Source organism: Corapipo altera, unplaced genomic scaffold (assembly GCF_003945725.1).
Source record: "Corapipo altera isolate COAL_440 unplaced genomic scaffold, ASM394572v1 66, whole genome shotgun sequence".
NCBI classification, from domain to species: domain Eukaryota; kingdom Metazoa; phylum Chordata; class Aves; order Passeriformes; family Pipridae; genus Corapipo; species Corapipo altera.
Genome location: NW_020884924.1, coordinates 522,486 through 542,941, shown reverse-complemented (window position 1 = coordinate 542,941; position 20,456 = coordinate 522,486). Strand labels below are relative to the sequence as shown.

The following is a 20,456-nucleotide window of genomic DNA, read 5'->3' as shown; positions in this document are numbered from 1 at the left end:
ATGACTAAAAGCAGTAGCATCAAATGTGAAAATAGACTTTCAAATTAATTAGCATTTTAAGGGAAATGGGTTTGGGATAGTTATCAGACTGTTTTTAGACAGTTATGTTTACAAGTACATCTCCACTTTTGATTAATTCCTTGTTAGAGAAAAATGACAAATGAGTACATATTTTTCAGTTTTAAACCTGTTCTATTTTCATACTTGACAAATAAAGGCTTCAGAAAGAAAAACACACCCAAAGGTGTTGCCCTCACAGGTCCAGTGAAAGGTGCCTATTCTTCCCAAAGGCAAAGAGCTTTTTTTTTATCCTATATATGTGGGAATAAGTATAATCTTCTTCATCTCTCATGCTGTGACCCTGCTAATATCCTTTAGGTGAGGGACCTTTGAGTAGACTGTGCCAACAGCCTGTATACATCTTCTAGGACACCTCTTTGCAAGCCAGTAAGGTTGTGTCCAGCCTAGTGCAGCTACAGATGGATGTAAAGAGACCAGATCTGATATACTCTTCATTGCTGTTCATAACTCAAGCACTATTTCTCATACCTTTTCTTCTTTTCCCTCTAAGCCTATCTAGTGCTTTCTAAAGTGGCTGGTGTAAGTGATCAGGGTCACAGATGCAGATCAACTTTTTGGGACCTCAAAGTTTTCAAATCATCTGAACACCAGAAGAACTAAATCTTTTATTATATCCCATTTCCCCTTGAGCATTCCAACTCTGAAAAAAAGAAATAAACAAATCATTTTTAATTGTCTTTTTCCTGCAAGGAATGTAATAGCTGCGAAGAGAAAAATAGCAAAACTTGAGAAGGCTACACTGCTGCTGTGACAAATGAGTAACCTTTGCACATTTGCATATACTTACTTTAATATTTTTCACATACAGATACTTCATCGATTGGAAGAATGATGTGGACAGCTACTTTACAATAGATGCTACTGAAGGAACCATTGCTACCAATGAATTACTGGACAGAGAAAGCACAGCACAGTACAATTTCTCTATAATTGCAAGTAAAGTTAGTAAGTATGACACAAACTGAATTAATATGCTAATGTGGTATTTTTTTTTCAGAATGTAGTGTTCAGGCATAAATATAATGTGAAAAGTACATGTATTTCCAGGAGTTTATTTAAGAAGATTCAATAAATATCATTTTACCAGACTCCTTGTGAGTCTAAGTGTGATGTTCAAACAGTCTTGTATAGTGAGGTTTTTCTAGTAGACCTCATGTAGGCACAGTTGCCTCAGAAGCTGAAAACCATTTTGTCAGCATAAGGCTCATGAGGAGCTGTATGGAGGCCTATGGAGGATTACTGATTTTGTAATTCACTCCATATGAAATTAGGTTATTCAGGAAACACGACTGTCAATGTGCTTTTTGAAGGCACAAAAATTCTGAGTTATTTGATTCTCAAATAAAAAGTACAATAAAATTGAGTCAAGATTTAATGCCCTAAATGAATTTATCTGTGTACTGCATCTCTCTTTGTCTGTTCATCTCTCTGCTCAAAATATTATGCCTAACTCCTTCTTTTCATTTCGTATGTGATTTGTGGTGGAATATTTTCATTTCTTCTTTTTGTGTCTTCTGCATAGCCCCTTTCTTTATATATAAGAAGTCCCTTGTTCCACTATATTATTTAGCTGCAACTTGCTTCATTGCCATCCTTCTGTGTAATATTCCTCGTTCATGATCCTGTCAAACTAAAATCCTCATAGATGTTTCCCACCCTTTGATTGCAAGTCTTTTGGTGACTTGGCGGTTGTGTAAAGGCCACAGAAGTCTTTCTGTTGACATCAACAGGCTGTAGAAGAGGATCCAGCTGTATTTCTCACTCACTGTCTGTTGTTTATGTCACCAAAAATGCAAGTTTCTATGGCAAAGAACATGTTTTCCCCAATGCATTGCTTGGCTGAGACTTCAAAAAGTAATACAAGCTACTAACAGGAAGAGGGAGATTTTGAGAAAAGAGAAGGTATATATTATTTCAGATAAAAAATAAATTCTCAGTTGTAGTTATCTCAAAAAGAACCAGGGGGTCATTCCCTGGAACCCAAAAATACAATGACAACACCAACCAAGTGAACCATTTGAATTTTGTCCATGGCTTGGAAAAGACATACACTAACAGAGAAGACTAAACTGTCACAAGTGATTGAGTTCATGGAGATATATAGTGCATGTGTATATTCACAGAAAGTCCAGCAGAACTGTAATTTCTTTCCAGAGAAACTGAAAGGCAGGTAGGTGCAGAAGGAAGATTTCATAATGGTCTATGTTTCAGTAAAGCTTAAGTATTTAGATTTAGTGGTAGACAAAGGACATTTGAGATTTGTACATTTTTTTCCTGCAGTAGGGTATCAGTTTTAGTAAACTTGATTTAAATCTGTTTATTATTCCCAAAAGCAATTAAAGCTATCTAAAACCTTGAAGTTTATTTGCCTATGTACCTTCCTGGTACATAAATAGCTGTATGATATTTAAGTAGATCTGTAGCGAGTAGTAAATATTATGAAATCTTAAATTTTAACAATCACCCAGTTAAGAATCTACACCTAAAACATATTTGTGAATCATTGCAGCATACCTCAAAATATTTATACATTGGCCATTATCTATAGCACTGAAAACAATTGTTATACCTATACTATACCAGTAATTGGCAAAATTTTGGAGGATTCGAAGTATGGTAACTGTCAAAACTTTATGTGCAGATGTCTGACTAAGAGCACAGAAATAAAGGCTGAGGTCTGAGGCATGAAACACTGCACACAAGTCAAAAAGGTTAGAGAGAAGAAAACATTTGAAGAAAAAGAGTGAGGGGAAATTACTATATTTGAAGAATTTTTACTATTAAAAAAATTGCCACTTGTTCAGTGCTGACATAGAAACACTGAAGTTGTCATCTGTTATTATAAAGACAGTGCACTGAGCAGTGCCTTAACATATACATGTCTGCATGAGGAAGGTGACCCAGTATTGAACTTAGTTGCATCAGCTTTCCTCAGGGACACTATTGTAACTGAAGTATTTTCACTTCTCTAGGACCTTATCTCTGTATGATATCTATAACATATCCTTATATAATAAGGATAATTAACTGGACTTGAAACTAGTAGTATTCATATTAAATGATATTTTTTTAAAAAACTTATTGCTAAAATATGCATTTTGTTTTCTCATTGTGAGAGAATAGCAACAACAACCCTTCCCACACCTTTTGGACACATTCTTTAAATTATCTTTTCTTGGATTGGCCAATTATAAACAAAGTCCACCAGCTTTATCCCAATCAAGTCAGAGAGAAAAATAAATTAAATTGGGTTTTCCATCCTTCCCGTATGTATGGGAAATAATGCCAAGGTCATCAGCAGGTTTGCATGAACCCCCTGCGTGTAAGTTGCAGATGATGCTTATGTTACATTTTTGTCTCACAGCCACGAAAATCTTGAAGTAATATTATGAATTTTGGGCAAAAAATGGCATAAATGGCCCACAATTCAGATAGTTAAATATAGGAGTAAGCAATTGATAAATGTAAATGTAGATATAGATGTAGCTGATAAATGTGACTATTATTAGCATGAAAGTACCAGAAGGTATAATTTTTAAAGGAGAAGATTTCAAAACGAGGCCAAAGAGTTATCTTGTGTTTATTAGTTACCTTTTCCTGACATTGCCTATTACTGAAGGATAGGGGGGAGAGTCTTGTTCAAAACCTGATTGTGAGGGAATTTGTAAGCGGTTTCACGTCCAGTGTCCTCATTCTGCACTTCTTTAACATATACAGATATGTACACTGAGATTATTCTTCCCTAAACTCCGGGTCCTGCACCTTCATCCCTTCCTATATCAGGCGTGGCGCAGGCTGGCAGCTTGAAGAGAGACAGAACTTGGTTCCTTAGTAAATGATTAATTATGAAATCTGCTTGTTCCAGGCTTGCTTGTGTCAACTTGTACACTCACTGCTAGTACTCTGCAGTAACACAGCATATCTTACACAAGGACAGTAGTTACTGGTTCCACATAGGGAATTCAACCAATTTGTCTTCTCACCTGTGTAATTTGGGTTTAAAAGGCATAAAGACAATGTTTTTAGTGACTCACTCACTGATATCAGCAGGTGCATCAGTATCATGTTCACAAGGTGCAAAAAGACTTGATTTTGAAAAAAAACAACAAAAAAAACCCGTAGAGAAAATGGAGGTTAAATCCACGAAGTGGTATTTTAAAATGCAGTTCTTCATGCTTGTTCACATCAAATATTACAGGTCTTTTTAATTATATGAGTTCAAAGCTGTACACAACCTTCTTGAATTCTTCCTTTATATATTTATACCAGTATCAGTGCAAACCATAAAGAAAATCATATAAATAAATGGAAAACCTGAAATAAGTTCATCTTAGTAATTCTGTTTACTTTCATATTTGACTTTTGCTGATCATTTATGCAAGGTAAAATTCTACTTTGCTAAAATATTTAGTAAGAAAAGATTTTGACCTCTAATATATCTTTCAAAGAATCACAGAGAATAAATCACAGACCATCAGAGAAATGAGAAATAACTGTAAAAATTATAATTGTATATTTCCAAAACATTCTTACTATTGCAATTTTGAGTGAGGGAGAAATGTCAAATCCTTCTGTTAATTTTAAAAATATTAGTCACATAGTACCTAAGCTGTTTCAAAAAACAGAAAAAAAAAAGTAATTTATATATTATGTCACAAAACTATGGTCTAAAAGGCCTTTTATAGCCTGTCTAATAGAAATTATCAAAATCAGCTAATTTTTCCATGTACATGATACATAAATTTTGAATACGTTCATTGTTTTATTTGAAAGGCATTGTTAACATATTCCTAGAAGGACATGAACTAACATTTATACCTGTGCTTCTGTGACAACGCATTTATCTTTAATGTGTTTAAAGAAGGTCTCCTGAAGCCCTGCTGCTCAGTGTTGTACCTTAAAACAAACACATAAAAGCTAAAGAAAAACCTGAATTACTCCATGTGAGTTGATCTGTCATTTGCAATGAGTACTGCTAGAAGGGAAGTGTTAAGTTAGATTTTTTCTGCCAATAACTGTGTGAAATTGACCTGTTCAGGGATTTTCTGATCTCTCTATAGAGATCTTACTGTCTACTGAATAAAATAAATTCTTAGTACTTTTTTATTTCCTATTATGCAAAGGAACCAATTCAACTGTGAGCAAGCAATCTAGATTTCTTCAGGCATATAAAGAATCAGTGTCTAATTCCCAGCTGCTGGAACAAACTCTGCTTCCATTTGTAGTGCACAATGCCTTTTCTCCACAGAGGCATTTTCCAAGTACAGTTGATGTGATTTGGAAATGAGTGAGGATTCAAAGATATGTTATTAGATATGTTCACCATTAAATATATATGTTCATAGGAAGGAACTACAGGTATTGTGTGATATGGGTAGTGTTTTTTTGTTGCCTTCTAGATTTCAAACTGTGTTTATAGCATGGTCAGTTTATCTGCTACTTGTATAGGTAAAGCGAAGTTCTTTTGCATCTAGTCCCACATAACTAGGAAATCATTGGGAGTACCCTTTGGTTTTGACAGAGGTCTCTTGAAAACACTGCGTTTAGTAGTTGCTAAGAACAAGAGAGAAATGAAAAGTTCCTACAGTGCCAACATGAAGAGACTTTGCCCCTTACCATGTTAGTTATAAAAAAAAGAAATACAAAGATATATACAAACTGCAAAGCAAGCACCTAATGGAAATAATTTGAAGGGTCCATTGAGGGCCATGAAGATGATTAGAGAACTGGAGCACATATCCTATGAAGATGTGCTGAGAGAGTTGGGCTTGTACAACCTGGAGAAGAGAAGGCTCCAGGGTGACCTAACTGCGTCCTTCCAGTACCTGAAGGGAGCCTGCAAGAAAGCCGGAGATGAACAATTCACAAGGTCATGCAGTGACAGGACAAGTGACAGGGCAAGCGGTAATGGCTTCAAACTGGAAGAGGGTAGACTTAGATCAGAAATAAGGAAGAAATTCCTTACTGTGAGGGCAGTGAGGCACTGGAACAGTTGCCCAGAGAAGTTGTGGATGCCCCATCCCTGGGCCAGGCTGGATGGGGCTTTGAGCAACCTGTTCTAGTGGAACGTGTCCCTGCAAGTGGCATGGGGGTCAGAACTAGATGATCTTTGAAGTTCCTTCCCACCCAAGCCCTTCTCTCATTCTATGATTTATGCCAGAATGTTCAAGAAAACTCCTTTTATACTTAAACATGGACCCATGCTGTCATTCCTACACTACTCTGATTCATAGCATAGATTAGACAGTTATCTGTCTGTCACTCTTCTTAAATGCAAAAGAGTAAAAGAATTATCTTTTTGACTTACCAGCTATACTGTTTTTCATGTATTTGCTATCTTGCAAGAGATTTCAGCATAAAGTAAAAGAGAATATTGTCTGCTTTGTGTGTCTCCTTTCTATCAGACATTGTATTTGCAAGTAAACTTGTTTATAAAATGCATTTAGTGACTGATGAAGATATCTGCATTGGAAGGACAATGGAAAGAAATATAATGTATACTGTTGTTCAGCATTTCTTTTTCACAAAAATCTTGTACAAAATGACACATTTGCTCTTGTTTTCTTCTTAGTACAAATCAGAAATAAATAGAAGTCAAGGACTTTTGGGAGTCATGGTACTGAGATCAAAAGTTTATGACAGCATATGTAGACTGGTGATGACAACAAACATAATTATTTTCTCCTAAAAATTGTTTGTAGGTAACCCACTATTAGCCAGCAAAGTCAACGTTATAATAAATGTCCTGGATGTCAATGAGTTTCCTCCTGAAATTTCAGTTCCGTATGAGACATCTGTATGTGAAAATGCCAAGCCAGGACAGGTATTTCAAATTTGTAATGCTTGTTATTTTGTTTTTTCTTTCCTTTTTCTTTATAGCAGTAGAAATTTCTAGGTTTGAAAATGACATTGTGATTGGAATTCTTTTACAAATAAAATGTCTGTGTCGGAAATACCTATTGGAATTCTGTTTGTTGATCTTTATGGTCTATTTGCAATCTATTTTTATTTTACCTAATTATATGGACCCAAGCCACTCTTTAATATGCATATAATACCTATGAGAGAAGAAATAGTTATGAGAGGAGAGAGAATCCCTTTCTTAAACACACATAAGTATAAGGGGAAAACTGGAGTGAATAAATGGAGAAAGATGAATTACACACATTTCTGTGTCCTATGCTGAGAATAACAATCCATAACCCTAAAGACAATCCTAGTGAAAAATTGTATTAATAAGCAGTTTCTAGTATATACAGAGTATGTAAAACCTATTTCAGGTTCAGCACAGGACCTTATACCATGAGTGATGCCAGAATTATTAAAGCTGGCCCCAGAGGCTCTTGGTATGTGCTCCATCTGCACAAAATTTATGCAATTAAACACAGTGCTTCAAAGCACCAAGGTTGACCAACTTACATACTAACAGCTAACACTGTTTCCAAGAGAAGACTTGTAACTTTGACTGTTCAGCTTTGAGAATTACTGTCAACCATGGAAGGAACATAATCTGACTTCTCTTTATACATACATAGTATGTAATCAGTCTATGTGATTTTTATTGTCTTTTTTACAGATATATCACTGACTTGATATGATAACCCTATATAATTTTCTTTTCCATGTGCTTCAACTGTGATACAACCTAGTTTAATCCCTAATTTATCAGATACTCTGGGTTTCTTTTTTAGGCACTAATAGTAGAAAGGGAAACCTGATACAGGATGGCTGAGACAAGCATTGAGATTCAAAATTATAGATATTATAGATATTAAGACCCTTGATATATAAAAAAAGTCTTCCCTTGTAAAAGTTCAATAGCAATTCTACTCTGAAATATATTAATTGCACTATGTTTACCTGAAATGTATTAGATAGGACTCTGGGACACAGGAGTTCCTTTATGCCTAGATGATGGAGAACTTTCAACCCTCCCTACTCCATTTCAAGCTATAAAATTACGGTTCAGCTTGTGTGGTACTACAACATGTACTGATTGTAACAGTGATAGAAGTAGTAGCAGATAAAGTGAAGTATAATCACTTAACTGAAAGCAAGCACTAGTATTTTAATACACACAGTAAATATTAAATATCATGAATATAAAGTAAATCTTTCTGATTTCCTTCAGATATCAAAGCAAGACCTTCTGAGACATCATGAGTTCTCTGTTAGCTATAGTATTCAGACTGCCTCCACTGTCCAGTATATTGAGGGAATGAGAGTAATCCAGTATGATTTAACTGTCAATTGTTTCGTTTGGTGTTCACTTTGCACTTCTACAAAACTACTTCTTTCAGAAGAGTGAACTGACTTCAGAATTAATCTGGTTTCAGGTGATACAGATCATCACTGCAGCAGACAAAGATTTGTCACCAGCTGGGCAAAGGTTTTCCTTCAAATTGTCATCTGAGGCTTCCAACAAACCCAATTTCACAGTCCATGACTACAGAAGTAAGTTGGTTACCCCTAATCTCTTTTTCAGAGCACCAAGCTGTGGTTATAATGACAAATATGGTTACTTTGAATTACAGTTGTATCTACAGACCTAACTTTTTTATTTGACATTTCTAACTGCTAAACTATCTGGGACACATATTAATATAAATTCAGGTCTTGCACCTTTTCTCATTTTTAGGGGACAGGAATTGTCAGAACACCAAAGGCTGAGATTTCCCTACAGGCCTTCAAAAACACTGCTACCTGTTTTATTTTCTTCCTTTTATCATTCACTATCTCAGGAAGAATCCATATGCCAATGCAGGTATACCTTTAAACAAGGCATTATTACTGTCTTGTTTAAATATTATGACTTCACTAACCATTTGCCAAGTACTCAGATATTGTGTTTTCTTGAGAATGCATAGTCCTGCAGAAGAGTTAGTTCTAAATATGGACAGTGGTGCTGGAGTACAACATCCCGCAACACTCTTAATAATTTGTAGATTTATATCATTGACATCCCTGATTTTTCTTCCAATTTTTTCGTAACTGAATATACTTTTTTCTTATTAACTTGTGTCCATTTGATAGATGGCAAAGAACAAACCAAGACAAAAATTAGATCTCATTATCTAGTCTAAATATCTTCAAGGATGTAGTCTTGTGAATAGTCATAGCTAAAACAGAATAAAATGTAGTAAATTTTCTCCACTAATTACTTCAATCAAATAAGGGGGAAAAAAGGAGTTTTTGAACTATTAGATGATATTTAAATAACTTTAAATAACTTTAAATAAGCTTTTTATAAAAAAGGGGTTACATTGTTCTGCTAAGAAAGAATACATAAAGCCATCCAACAGAGTTCAGTAACATTCCTTTGCAAGTTCAGCTATGAAGTTTATAAGTATTACTATTAAAGAGTATATAATTCTTAATTTTTAAAATTTAATAATTATATAAAATTACTTTTTTCAATTTAAATTTGAGATTATACTAATTATGATGTAAAGTTGTCTTTCTGGAGAATTAAATTATCCAATTCCTAAAAAGTGCTAGAAATTAATAATATAAAATAAAACAAAAAAAAATTGCAGAGGTCATTTTTTTTAGCCTTTTAAAAAATCTTTTAAGTATATGGTCCACATTATTTTTGAAGCCATGCACTTCTTTCAGTGTCAGGTAAAACAAAATTAAAGCCAACAAAATAAGCATAACTTAATCCTGAAGAATCCAGGAAGAAAGACATTTAAGAAAATAAACTATGCTTATTTTCTCTTTATGTATAGCTCTCCTGTGAAGCTGATAAGATGAAAATGGTTTATTCACAAAATTATTAGCAACTTTTATCTCATTGTATCATAGATAGCTAAAAAAAAATAACAGATGATCAAAGTATTTCCCTTAAGGATAAACAGAGTATATAATGAAACTGTAATAATTCATAGTATTGTAGCCATGAATAATAGTATCTTATAAAGCCAAAACTGTGTAGATCAGCATTTTATTAGAGGGTATTCAAACAATTTTCTTAAGAGAAACAGCTCAGTGAATAAGAAAGACAACCTTACAAATGATTCAAGTTCCCTTACTTCTGTTCTTGGAAGATTAAGTCTTTTCTCTGGAAGTTCTTAGTCTAATAACAGGCACCAGTATTTGAAAAAGTTGTGGCATTTTAAAATCTAAATACAGTTATACCAAGCAAGGTCTAAATACTTTACCTCTATGTCCCACTGGATTTAAAATTTTGGGTAACATTTAAGTTTCCTTCCCCTTAATGCCAAACTGAATTTTCTGTTAGTTTCTGTTCCCTACTTTGCTGTTGGTAGTTTTTCCTTCAAAAAATCACCATGATGAACTTAGCTAATGATTATAATTAAGAATTAAAAAGGAATGTTCTCTGTATCTTAACAGATTTAGGAAAATATACCTCTTTAAAGCTTCCTCATACTTTACATTTATTACTTTCAACTTTTCACTTTTAAACATATTTCAAGGCCCATATTGGTAGTATCTTCACAATTACACAGTTTTAGAACATGAATACTATGTATTTCTAAATAAGTTTGGTATTTTGGTCAAGACTTCTTTAAAGTAACGGCTTTAATTTCTTTCTTTTTTTTTCCTGTCTGTTTTCTAAAATATCCCTTAATTTCAATAAGATTTTTTTTTTTTTCAGATCATTACAAACTTTTACTTTAAATAGAAATCTTACAGGTCTTCTCAGGTCAATATAACATATTTAAAAAGTCAAAAGAATCTTTAAACTTAAAAAGTCTATACAGTAATTAGAGCTCTTGAAAAGTGTGCTTAGCATATGGGTTTGGTGAGGAAATTGATCAAATATTGTTAGATAATTAAATTTCCCTGTTTAAACCAGTAATGATGACACTGAGTTGACTCTGGATCTCATTAATCTGTTAATGAAGTTTCATTACTGTTTAAAAACAAGCGCAATATTCCTAATAAAAAATGGAATTAAAAACCACCAAGATACAGACTCTTAAAAGCATTTCTTAACACTTACAAGAAAAGAAAAAAGAAGTGCATTTGTTACAATGCAAAGACAAAAAAAAAAAAAAGATTTTGTGGAATATTTTCCAATCATAGAAACCTTTTTTCATTATGATGATTTACAGTGCTATTAGAAACAATCTGTCCAAACAGAAACTCTGTTTTGCAATATCTTCTGCCTTTTTTTTTGCCAGAAAAGTGGAGGAAGGTCTGCTTTGTGCACAGTTTAGAGATATTATAACACAACCTTATTTTCCCTGCAGAAACCTTTTAAAAACTAATACCTTTATCTTTTAAGTTATCACTTATGTTAATATCATGCCGGTATTTTGTGAAAAGAATCTTTATATTTTTCAAGGAGACAGTTTTGTTCACTGTGCTACAGTTAACACTTTTACAAGTAAAGGTGGCATTTAACATGTTTAAATACATCAAGAAGCCCAAACCCCAGAGCTATTCTATACAACTAAAAATCGTGGGTGGTCTGATACTACAGCAGGTGTAATAAGTTTGTGGTGCACCCAAGAGAATAAACCTTTACAGGTTTATTTATACTTTGAGATAAACCTTGATGAGGACCGAAGCAAGACAGAAGCTCAAAGTTGCTATTCAGCAGCACTGAGACCAATCCACTATGTTAATAGAAGTGAGGCCCTGGCAGAGCTGGAGTGCTTCCAGCTGGACTGCACACCTTCTTCATTCTGCTTTGCTGGCCTCACTTTGCTCTCTAGAGGGCAGCTTTCATGTGGAGTACACACCATTGCTCATGTAAGAGACAGAATTTCCTTCTCTCCAGCTGTCACACACATCCTAAAAATGAATTTATTACCAACAGACTGAAGAACCAGAAGCTATCTCAACTTCTCTAGGCTATTCTGTATTGTTCAAACACATGCCTGTGTCCATATTTTCAACAGAACTTTGAACTATTGAAAGGGGTCATAGAACAACGGAAATTGTTCAAAATCAAGGACTTAGGGGCTTGATCTGATTGCTTCTTCTCAAAGGAGAATGGAAAGTCATTTAGTTGCATCATAATGTGTTAAAGTGCTCTTCAGTGTTGCAATAGGAAGAAAAAAATAATAGAAATAATTCTAATAATAGAAATAAGGTTAAACTGAATGTATTTAAATTAGTTCTAACTTTTTATACAGTGCAGATAATTAATCATAGAGAGAAAGAACAAGCTGAGGATGGAAGTTGGCTTGATTTGAACAATTTTAAGACATTTTTTCTTTTCAAAACTAAGTATAACTGAACTTGACCTGTCCATGTTTGAGTTTGGTAAAAAGGGGACATCTGAAGCATTTTGTCAGTCAAGCACCTTCCCAATGGTGCCTAATCATAACATATCTGATTTGGGTATTTAGGATTCCTTCTTATTGTCCTTAATCAGAACTTCACACAACTATTTGAGCATAGAATTCAGAGGTCTTTACCAAGTGACAAAACTACAAGGAATGAAAGCCATCACAGACAGCAAGTGACGTGCTCCAAAAATATAATAAGGAATATGGGTGAGATGGCAAAACGGTAACTGCTGCAGGCTACCTTCATTCAGTTCTGTCATCTAATTAATTCCCCGCTAATTTAATTTTGGTTTTGCTTTCAGTGTAATTCTTTTAATCCGTACATAATTTCCTTACTGCTCTGTTTGATTCAGGAAAGGCAGCAATAACTAAAATACCTACTGGGAAGAAATGACAAAACATAACTTCTAGGAGTTGACTAATTGATGGAAACTCTACTGATTTTGAAATACTCTTCAGTAATTTTTAACAGGGCAGGAAAGCTAAAGTGATTGCATACTGTCCAGGTACAATACTTTGAGTTTTTAAGGGAAATTAATTAATTGATAAACACATGATTCCAAATCCATGTGCAGCCAAACTCGTTGGGCCACAGACTAGAAATGTAAGGAGACAAGAAAAGGAAAACTGGAAAATCCTTCTAATCTTCTACCTGTAAAGTTTTGGGGTTTCTTAAATTATTGTTATCTTCTCTGAAATTTTAGCTGTTAACAGGTTTATAAGAAAAGGAATATTGTTTAATGCTATGCAAAAAATAACTGTACCAGTCACAATACAATACCTTCTGTAATGATAAAACAAGGCAATTACATAATGTATGTCATTCACCAAGTTTCAAATATGAAATAGCTGCCTCTTACTCAATCTGACACAAGTTACAATATGAATTTAAGTACAAAATAAAAATCTGGTGTTGACTGTGTCATGTTTTACAGACAACACAGCTGGGATTGAAACCAGGAGAAATGGCTACAGCAGAAGGCAGCAAGAGCTATACTTTCTTCCGATAGTAATAGAAGACAGCAGTTACCCTGTCCAGAGCAGCACAAACACATTGACTATCCGAGTTTGCAGATGTGATTCTGATGGTACCATCCAGTCCTGCAACGTGGAAGCAATCTTCTTACCAGTTGGCCTCAGCACAGGAGCACTGATTGCAATCTTATTATGTATTGTTATACTTCTAGGTTAGTTCTCATGAAACCCTGTGAAGTGCATTACTCTGATTATTCACTAGTTTCATCTAGTGTTTAACAAAAACTATTGAAAATGTGTGGCAGTTTATTTCTAGAAAAATATCCCAAAGCACTGACCATGACCATGAATCTGCCAACCCATGCAATATTTCCTACTGCACGAAGAGAACCAGATTTCAGTGGAACCCAAATCATAATTTTTTATCTGAAAGTTTTAAATGTCTTTAATGAAAAAATAATTTTTTTAGAATATTACTGAGGTAGACAAGTCCTACCACCAGTAATACCAATAAGAACTTATTAAGAGCCTTTATTTAATTTTGTATGTGAACTTGAACAAAAGGAGAATGAAGAAACGGAAGAGGAGAAAATAATTGTAGTGTAGACTATGACTGGCTATATCCATATAAATCTTCATTGGATGATTTTTATTTCAGGCAGACATGGATATCATTGTGCTGAGTTAAGCACAATTTCACCTTCACAAATCCATGCTTGCTAGCCTTGTTCCCCTTCTTAGTTCCCAGAATTATTTTCTCCATCACTTTCCTCAGAATCAATGTGGGGCTGACTGACCTGTAGTTCCCTAGCTCATTCTTCTTGCCCTTTTTGAAGATAGGCGCGACACTTGCTCCAGTCCTCAGAAACTTCCCCCAGACCTTTCAAAAATTATCTCAAGTGGCCTCACAATGACATCAGCCATCTTCCTCACCATTCGTGTGTGTATCCCATCAGTTCCCATGTACTTATGTGTTCAGTTTGTTTACATGTTCTCTAACATGATCCTCTTCTGCCAAGGATTAGTCTTTCTATTTCCAGACTTACCCTCTGATCTCAGGCACCTGGAATTACTGCAGGAAAACTTTATCAATAAAGACAGAAGCAAAGAAGATATTGACTAAGTTGGATTTTTCCATGTCATTTGTCAACAGCTCCCCTCCCCCATTCAGCCATGGGCCCACCTTTGCCTTTTTTTTTTTTTACTATCTTACTTGTACAAGCCCTTCTTGTCACCCTTCACGTCCCTTGTGGGATAGTACCAGATGGCCTTTGTCTTTCCTAACTGCACTCTTGCATGTTCAGACTGCCACAGTATATTTCTCCTGGCTCACTCGTCTGTTTTCAGCTCTTAGATGCCTCTTTTTTTATCACTGAGTTTAGTCAAGAGCTTCTTATTCATCAATGCAGGCCTCCTGCTGCCTTTGCTTGATTTTCTGCTCCTCAGGTTGGGCCAATGTTGAGTTCGGAGGAGGTGATACTTAAAAATCAACCAGCTCTCCTGGACTCCTCTTCTCTCCAAAACTGTATAAAACATGATTTTTTGAAGCAGATCCCTGAAGAGATCAAAGTGTGCTGCATAAAAAGCTAATGTAGGATTATTTTTTCTGCACTTCAAAAATTCCAAATTTGAAATTATTCAAATTATTTATTATTGAAAGTTCCAAATTATTTTTTCCTCTTTGATTCTTTGTTTGTTGCTTGTCTGGGTTTTTTTCTTCTCTTCAATGTGGAAATTTAGGGTTTTTTTCTCTATTTTGCTATGAAGACATTTTAAAAAAATCCTATCTCTGTCTCTATGAACTAACAAGATGAAGTCCTGTCCAGTTCTATTTGTTTGCAAAGAAGAACAGTAGGAAAATTATTTGTTAGTTCCTCCAGCAGTACAGCAAGCACTTAGGAATGTTAGACTCATATATCAAACAGCAAATGACTTTTCATTGGCTAGAGCACTGCTAAGCACTGCACTTTTCTAAGGAGAAAAGTCCCTTTGATTGCTCGCAGCTTTCAAAGAAAGATATAACATGAGAGTACAAAATTATTTCTGTGCATGTCTTAACTTCAGTTGTCTCTCATTGCAGTCATTGTGGTACTGTATGTAGCACTACGGAGGCAGAAGAAAAAGGACACCCTGATGACCTCTAAAGAAGACATCAGAGATAATGTTATCCATTATGATGATGAAGGAGGTGGAGAAGAGGACACCCAGGCTTTCGACATAGGTGCCCTGAGAAATCCCAAAGTGATTGAAGATAACAAAATACGCAGGGACATAAAACCAGACACCTTGCGTTTTCCGCGCCACAGACCACCAGCAGAAGATAACACAGACATAAGAGATTTCATTAATCAAAGGCTGAAGGAAAATGATGCAGATCCATCTGCCCCCCCTTATGACTCCTTGGCAACCTATGCTTATGAAGGAAATGGATCTGTTGCAGAGTCTCTCAGCTCTATAGACTCCCTTGCTACAGAAGCAGATCAGGATTATGACTATCTGAGTGACTGGGGACCTCGCTTTAAGATCTTGGCAGACATGTTCGGAGAAGAAAGTTATAACCCTGACAAAGTCACTTAAGTACAAATACAACAGTGAAATAAAAAGAAAAGTAAACCAACAACAAATTTAAAAGATAAACCTAAGCTTTATATATGACACAATTACTTTGATTATAAAAGACAGCAACTGTTTCCAGCAAGTTACTACATTTATCATACTGTCAGTTTTGGTTTGACCTGCAAAAGAATGATAAATCCTGTAACATACACAGGTTTTTGTTGTTGTTATTTTGTTACTCTGGAATTACACTGAGACAAGCTCAGGCCTTCAAGGTGCAGTTTACTGACCTGACTTAGAACGAAGATAGCTTTCTGGCATCATGGTGGAAGAGTGGTAGCTTTTTCGTAATTCCACTAAAGTGCCTATTGAAACTTTTATCATTTAAGTGGTAAAAAGTCTGCTGTGATGGTGTTACAAAACTGAATTGGACACAAACTTTAAGACAAGAAGCAATAGCAACGTGCTGACTTCTTTTAGAAAAAAAATGGAGATCACTTCCTGGAATATATCTAATGACTTAAACTAAGGGGTGGGGCGGGAGGGTGTGTACATTGTGTTTGGGAGTTATGTTTCTTGAGGTTTTTTAAAGCAAACGGTATGTCAACACATCACATTTTTCTTCCAAAGTTCCACTGAAAATTTAAATTTAAAATGCTATTGCTCACTCTAAAGATGTAAAGCCCAAATTAAAAAGGCAAAGATCTTAGCATACATCAATGAATATTTAAAATGTTCATGCAAATATTACATTTTTCCAAAATAATAAAAAGATGAAAGCAGCTATTCCTTTATGTGAAGGAAATTTCCCTTTGTTCCCCTGCTTCTTTTAAAACAAGACTATTATTAGAATGTAAAAGTGAAGAGGGTTTTTAAAGAGTATTATTTTTAGTACCAAGACACCTTTTCCCTTGTAAGTATCACTAAAGAAGTACATGTAAAGAACTCCACATCACTTTTCTTTGCAAGTAGACTGTTACTCTGTAGATACCATATGCATACATTATAGACATAGTTATTTTTCCACTGATCGTCTGCTACACTTCAGCATATCATTGTATCACTACCATACCCACAGGAAACATTTTGGAAAGTCTTTTGAGGTTGGACACTTTATTAATTTTATTCTTGACAATATTTAAACAGAGGCAGAATAAAAATACAAACCAGTACATTTGTCCACTCTTTATGTACATATCCATGCATAAATGTAGCTGTGCGGATGACAGAAGTTCATATACACACAAGGCATTACGCTTTGGAAGATATCTTGCAGAACTATTTCATGTGACTTTTTCTGATGATCTAAGGCATAGACATTTTGTAAGGCAATGGTTTATGTCTCCCAAAGTGCATATATCCTTATATTCTCCTTCTAAAGTCCCTGCAGTGCTATACAATCTGTTTGAGCTCTACTCATGATTAATGGCACTGTCAAGGTCAACCTGAGTCTTTCATGAACCAGAAGTCTTTTATTCACCTCAGATCTGCAGCTTACTTTTTGTACTGCTGAAGAATTAATAACTATCAGACATACTTAGCTCACAAGTCTGATATTAACAAACACAAATTTCCCTCTGTTCTCTTGGGGAAAAGTAAAGATATTTCAACATTGTATAAATTAATCTCCCAATGAGACTTTGAAAAGTGTATAGTTTAAATAAATTTTGGATCATCCAGTACAATTGGACAGCACTGCATTAAAATCACAATTGGCATAGCTTCTACCAGCAGAGTGCTGAGGAAGAGATACAGCATATGGCAACAAGGAAGGTTTGTGGGTTTTATCATTATCAGCAAAGGTATCTTGTGTTCCTTGAAAGACAGACTAAACCAACAAAAACTCTCTCTTCACAGGACAGGGAAGCAGATGAAGTGATGGGGACCATTTCCCAGCTTAGAAATTTATTGTGGAAGATTGTATTTTAAATTTTTGTACATCCTGACAGTTTATCAAAGGCAATTTGATATTGCAGAGTGGGCCTAAAACAAAGCACTGGGAAAAAAAAAAAAAGTTTTCTACTAGTTACAACTGAGATTTGATTCATACAAGATTCACACTACTGGAAGTAATTAACAATGCTTCCTCATGTAGCATATGCATAGCAATGTTTTCTGTCCTTTTGCCATAGCTAAAACAAACATCTAAGTCTGCTCATTTACAGGTGTGCAGTCCTGTAGCCAAACTCTGCTCTGAGCAACTGTATTAGTCCTTTGTATGCATTTTACTAGTAAAGGCAACATAAGTGAGAGCAGTGTTTGACTTTTTAACATCATGTGGCCTGTTTGCATATGAAATTCTATGTATTTGTAGTCGATACTGGGTGGACATTGGCTCTCTTGAATAGGCTAGCATTTGTTCTAAGCAAGACAGTCTGTATGTGAGCCTGACTTCCAAAATGGATAGACAGAAAATGTGATCTTAAACATGCTGCTACGCAAAATCTGTATTTGAGAATGAGTTGCTGTATGTTAAATTAATACCAAATTGAATATCAAATGCATATTTTTGACATTTAAGGGGTTTGTAACTGAGATGTTTCTATCACATAATTAATAAACATCCAGGAAGATTTTAGAAAAAAATACTATGTAATTACTAATGCAAATTTCCTATAAAATCATAATTAAAATATTTTAAGACATTTTTTGAAGAACAATCAAATAATTTTAACTTAGTAGGGGTCTTTTTTGTAAACAGCTCTATAGAACTTAGGAAAAAAATGTTTTTCCCTTATCCTTAACCTAGGATCCAGGAAATTTACGTTTAATTCCATGTTTGCTCATTCCTTTTCTAAAATATGGTTGTCAGGTTCTTAACAACTTAATTTTTAAAAGGTAATTAGATAAATACTAAATTTGCAAAATTTAAAATATATCAAGGTATCTGAGATGATCTGAAGTCTATAGGATTAGGAAAACTCCAGTGCACTTGTAAATTGTATCCAATCACTACTTCAGTTTTTAAACACTACATCTTAAAAAAAAAATCTCTGCAAACACTTGTACAGTCAAGATGTTAAAGTGGATGTCTCTCTTTCTGCTGAAGCCTGAACCACTGTCAGAGTGACAAGAAACTAAGAAAATGCTTAAAATGCACAGAACAAAATTTACTGGTGCACAAACATTTAATGTTGTCTCAAATGTCTCAACAGTGCAAATCAAAGGACATTCTATAAAACACTTTCTCCACTTGAAGTCATTGAAACACTTCACTAACACAAACAAATCCACTTTTTAAGTTAAATATTTATGATATACAGTAATGGTGCTGAAATAAAAATATAAGTGTAAAGTATTCAGCTAAGAATGGAAGTATCTCAGGAAATCTAGCTATTAAACTTGCATCACAGTTATACAGAACTGAAGACACATTTGTAACAGTACATCTGAATGGAATTTCAGAGAAGAAGGAAAAAGTCTTCCCTACCCTCCCAAATAAGGTGAAAATACTAATACTTAGGGAAGGTCATACAATTTCTTTGTGGTGTTAGAATATGAACAATTGTTAATATTTGGATTTAAGAATGCTGCTACATGAATCTGAAATTACTGCTATTCTTGGAAAATAGGTCTGCAATAACAACAGTGAGCCAAATAGCAAGGATTTGTAAAGCAATGACAGTAGATGATGTCTCCTGCACAAAGATATGGTTGAATATTTTATATTTTCATGATTTTTACTGATTTGACAAATTGGTTAAATTTTGCAGTTCAAAATAAAATCACAGTTACTAAGGATTTACTCTAAGTTTTGGAAGCAGAGTTCATTATGGACCAAAGACCAATAAATGACTCAGCAGATTACTGATAATATTATTCTAGAGACTGCCTTGAATATATTCTTGCCTTAAAAGTAAGATTTCCATATCCACCTAAACACAATCTATCCTTTAAAGTAGTAAAAATGTGATTCTGCTATCATAGAATCATAGAATCATAGAATCAGCTGGGTTGGACGGGACCTCCAAGATCATCAAGTCCAACCCTTGATCCAACACCGCTGTGGTTACTAGACCATGGCACTCAGTGCCACATCCAGTCTCTTTTTAAAAATTTCCAGGGATGGAGAATCCACTACTTCCCTGGGCAGCCCATTCCAATGTCTGATCACCCTCTCTGTAAAGAAATTCTTTCTAATATCTAACCTAAACCTCCCCTGGCACAACTTGAGACCATGCCCTCTTGTCTTGCTGATAGTTGCCTGGGAAAAGAGACCAAGATGCCATGTTCATTCTAGATTTACCCCATTATTGATATTAAATAGTTCTTAAGACTGTGTTGCTATGGAATAACAAATCTCTGCTAAATGAATACAGGAAGAAAAAATAATAATTCCCTGGGTTAAAGCATTTCATATGACATTAATGACTGGATCTTACTTGCTGAGATTTGGGGTTGTAAATTTTTTTGCAGTTATTACTTTTATTATTATTATTAGCACTGATGCCAGCTCAGCTGGTGCTAAAGAAAAAACTCAGGAGAAGTTAACTGAGGGTGAGATAAGGAAAGGGTTTAATTTGTGCCAAGGCATAGATGTTACAGGATGTGCACCAGTTGTGCCTGAGATGTTACATTTTA

General features: G+C 34.7%; 1 protein-coding gene across 6 annotated transcripts in view; it reads left to right on the top strand.

Moving 5' to 3' along the window:
• CDH12 (cadherin 12) overlaps positions 1-18,483 on the top strand; it is a 520,207-nt gene extending 501,724 nt beyond the window's left edge. For all 6 annotated transcript variants that reach the window (XM_027657479.1, XM_027657475.1, XM_027657476.1 and 3 more), the window contains 5 exons: positions 890-1,026; positions 6,783-6,904; positions 8,418-8,535; positions 13,280-13,531; positions 15,400-18,483. In XM_027657479.1, coding sequence (XP_027513280.1) covers positions 890-1,026; positions 6,783-6,904; positions 8,418-8,535; positions 13,280-13,531; positions 15,400-15,896 — 1,126 coding nt within the window. In that variant the 3' untranslated portion in view covers positions 15,897-18,483. The remainder of the gene's footprint in view (positions 1-889; positions 1,027-6,782; positions 6,905-8,417; positions 8,536-13,279; positions 13,532-15,399) is intronic.
• Positions 18,484-20,456: the final 1,973 nt, after the last annotated feature.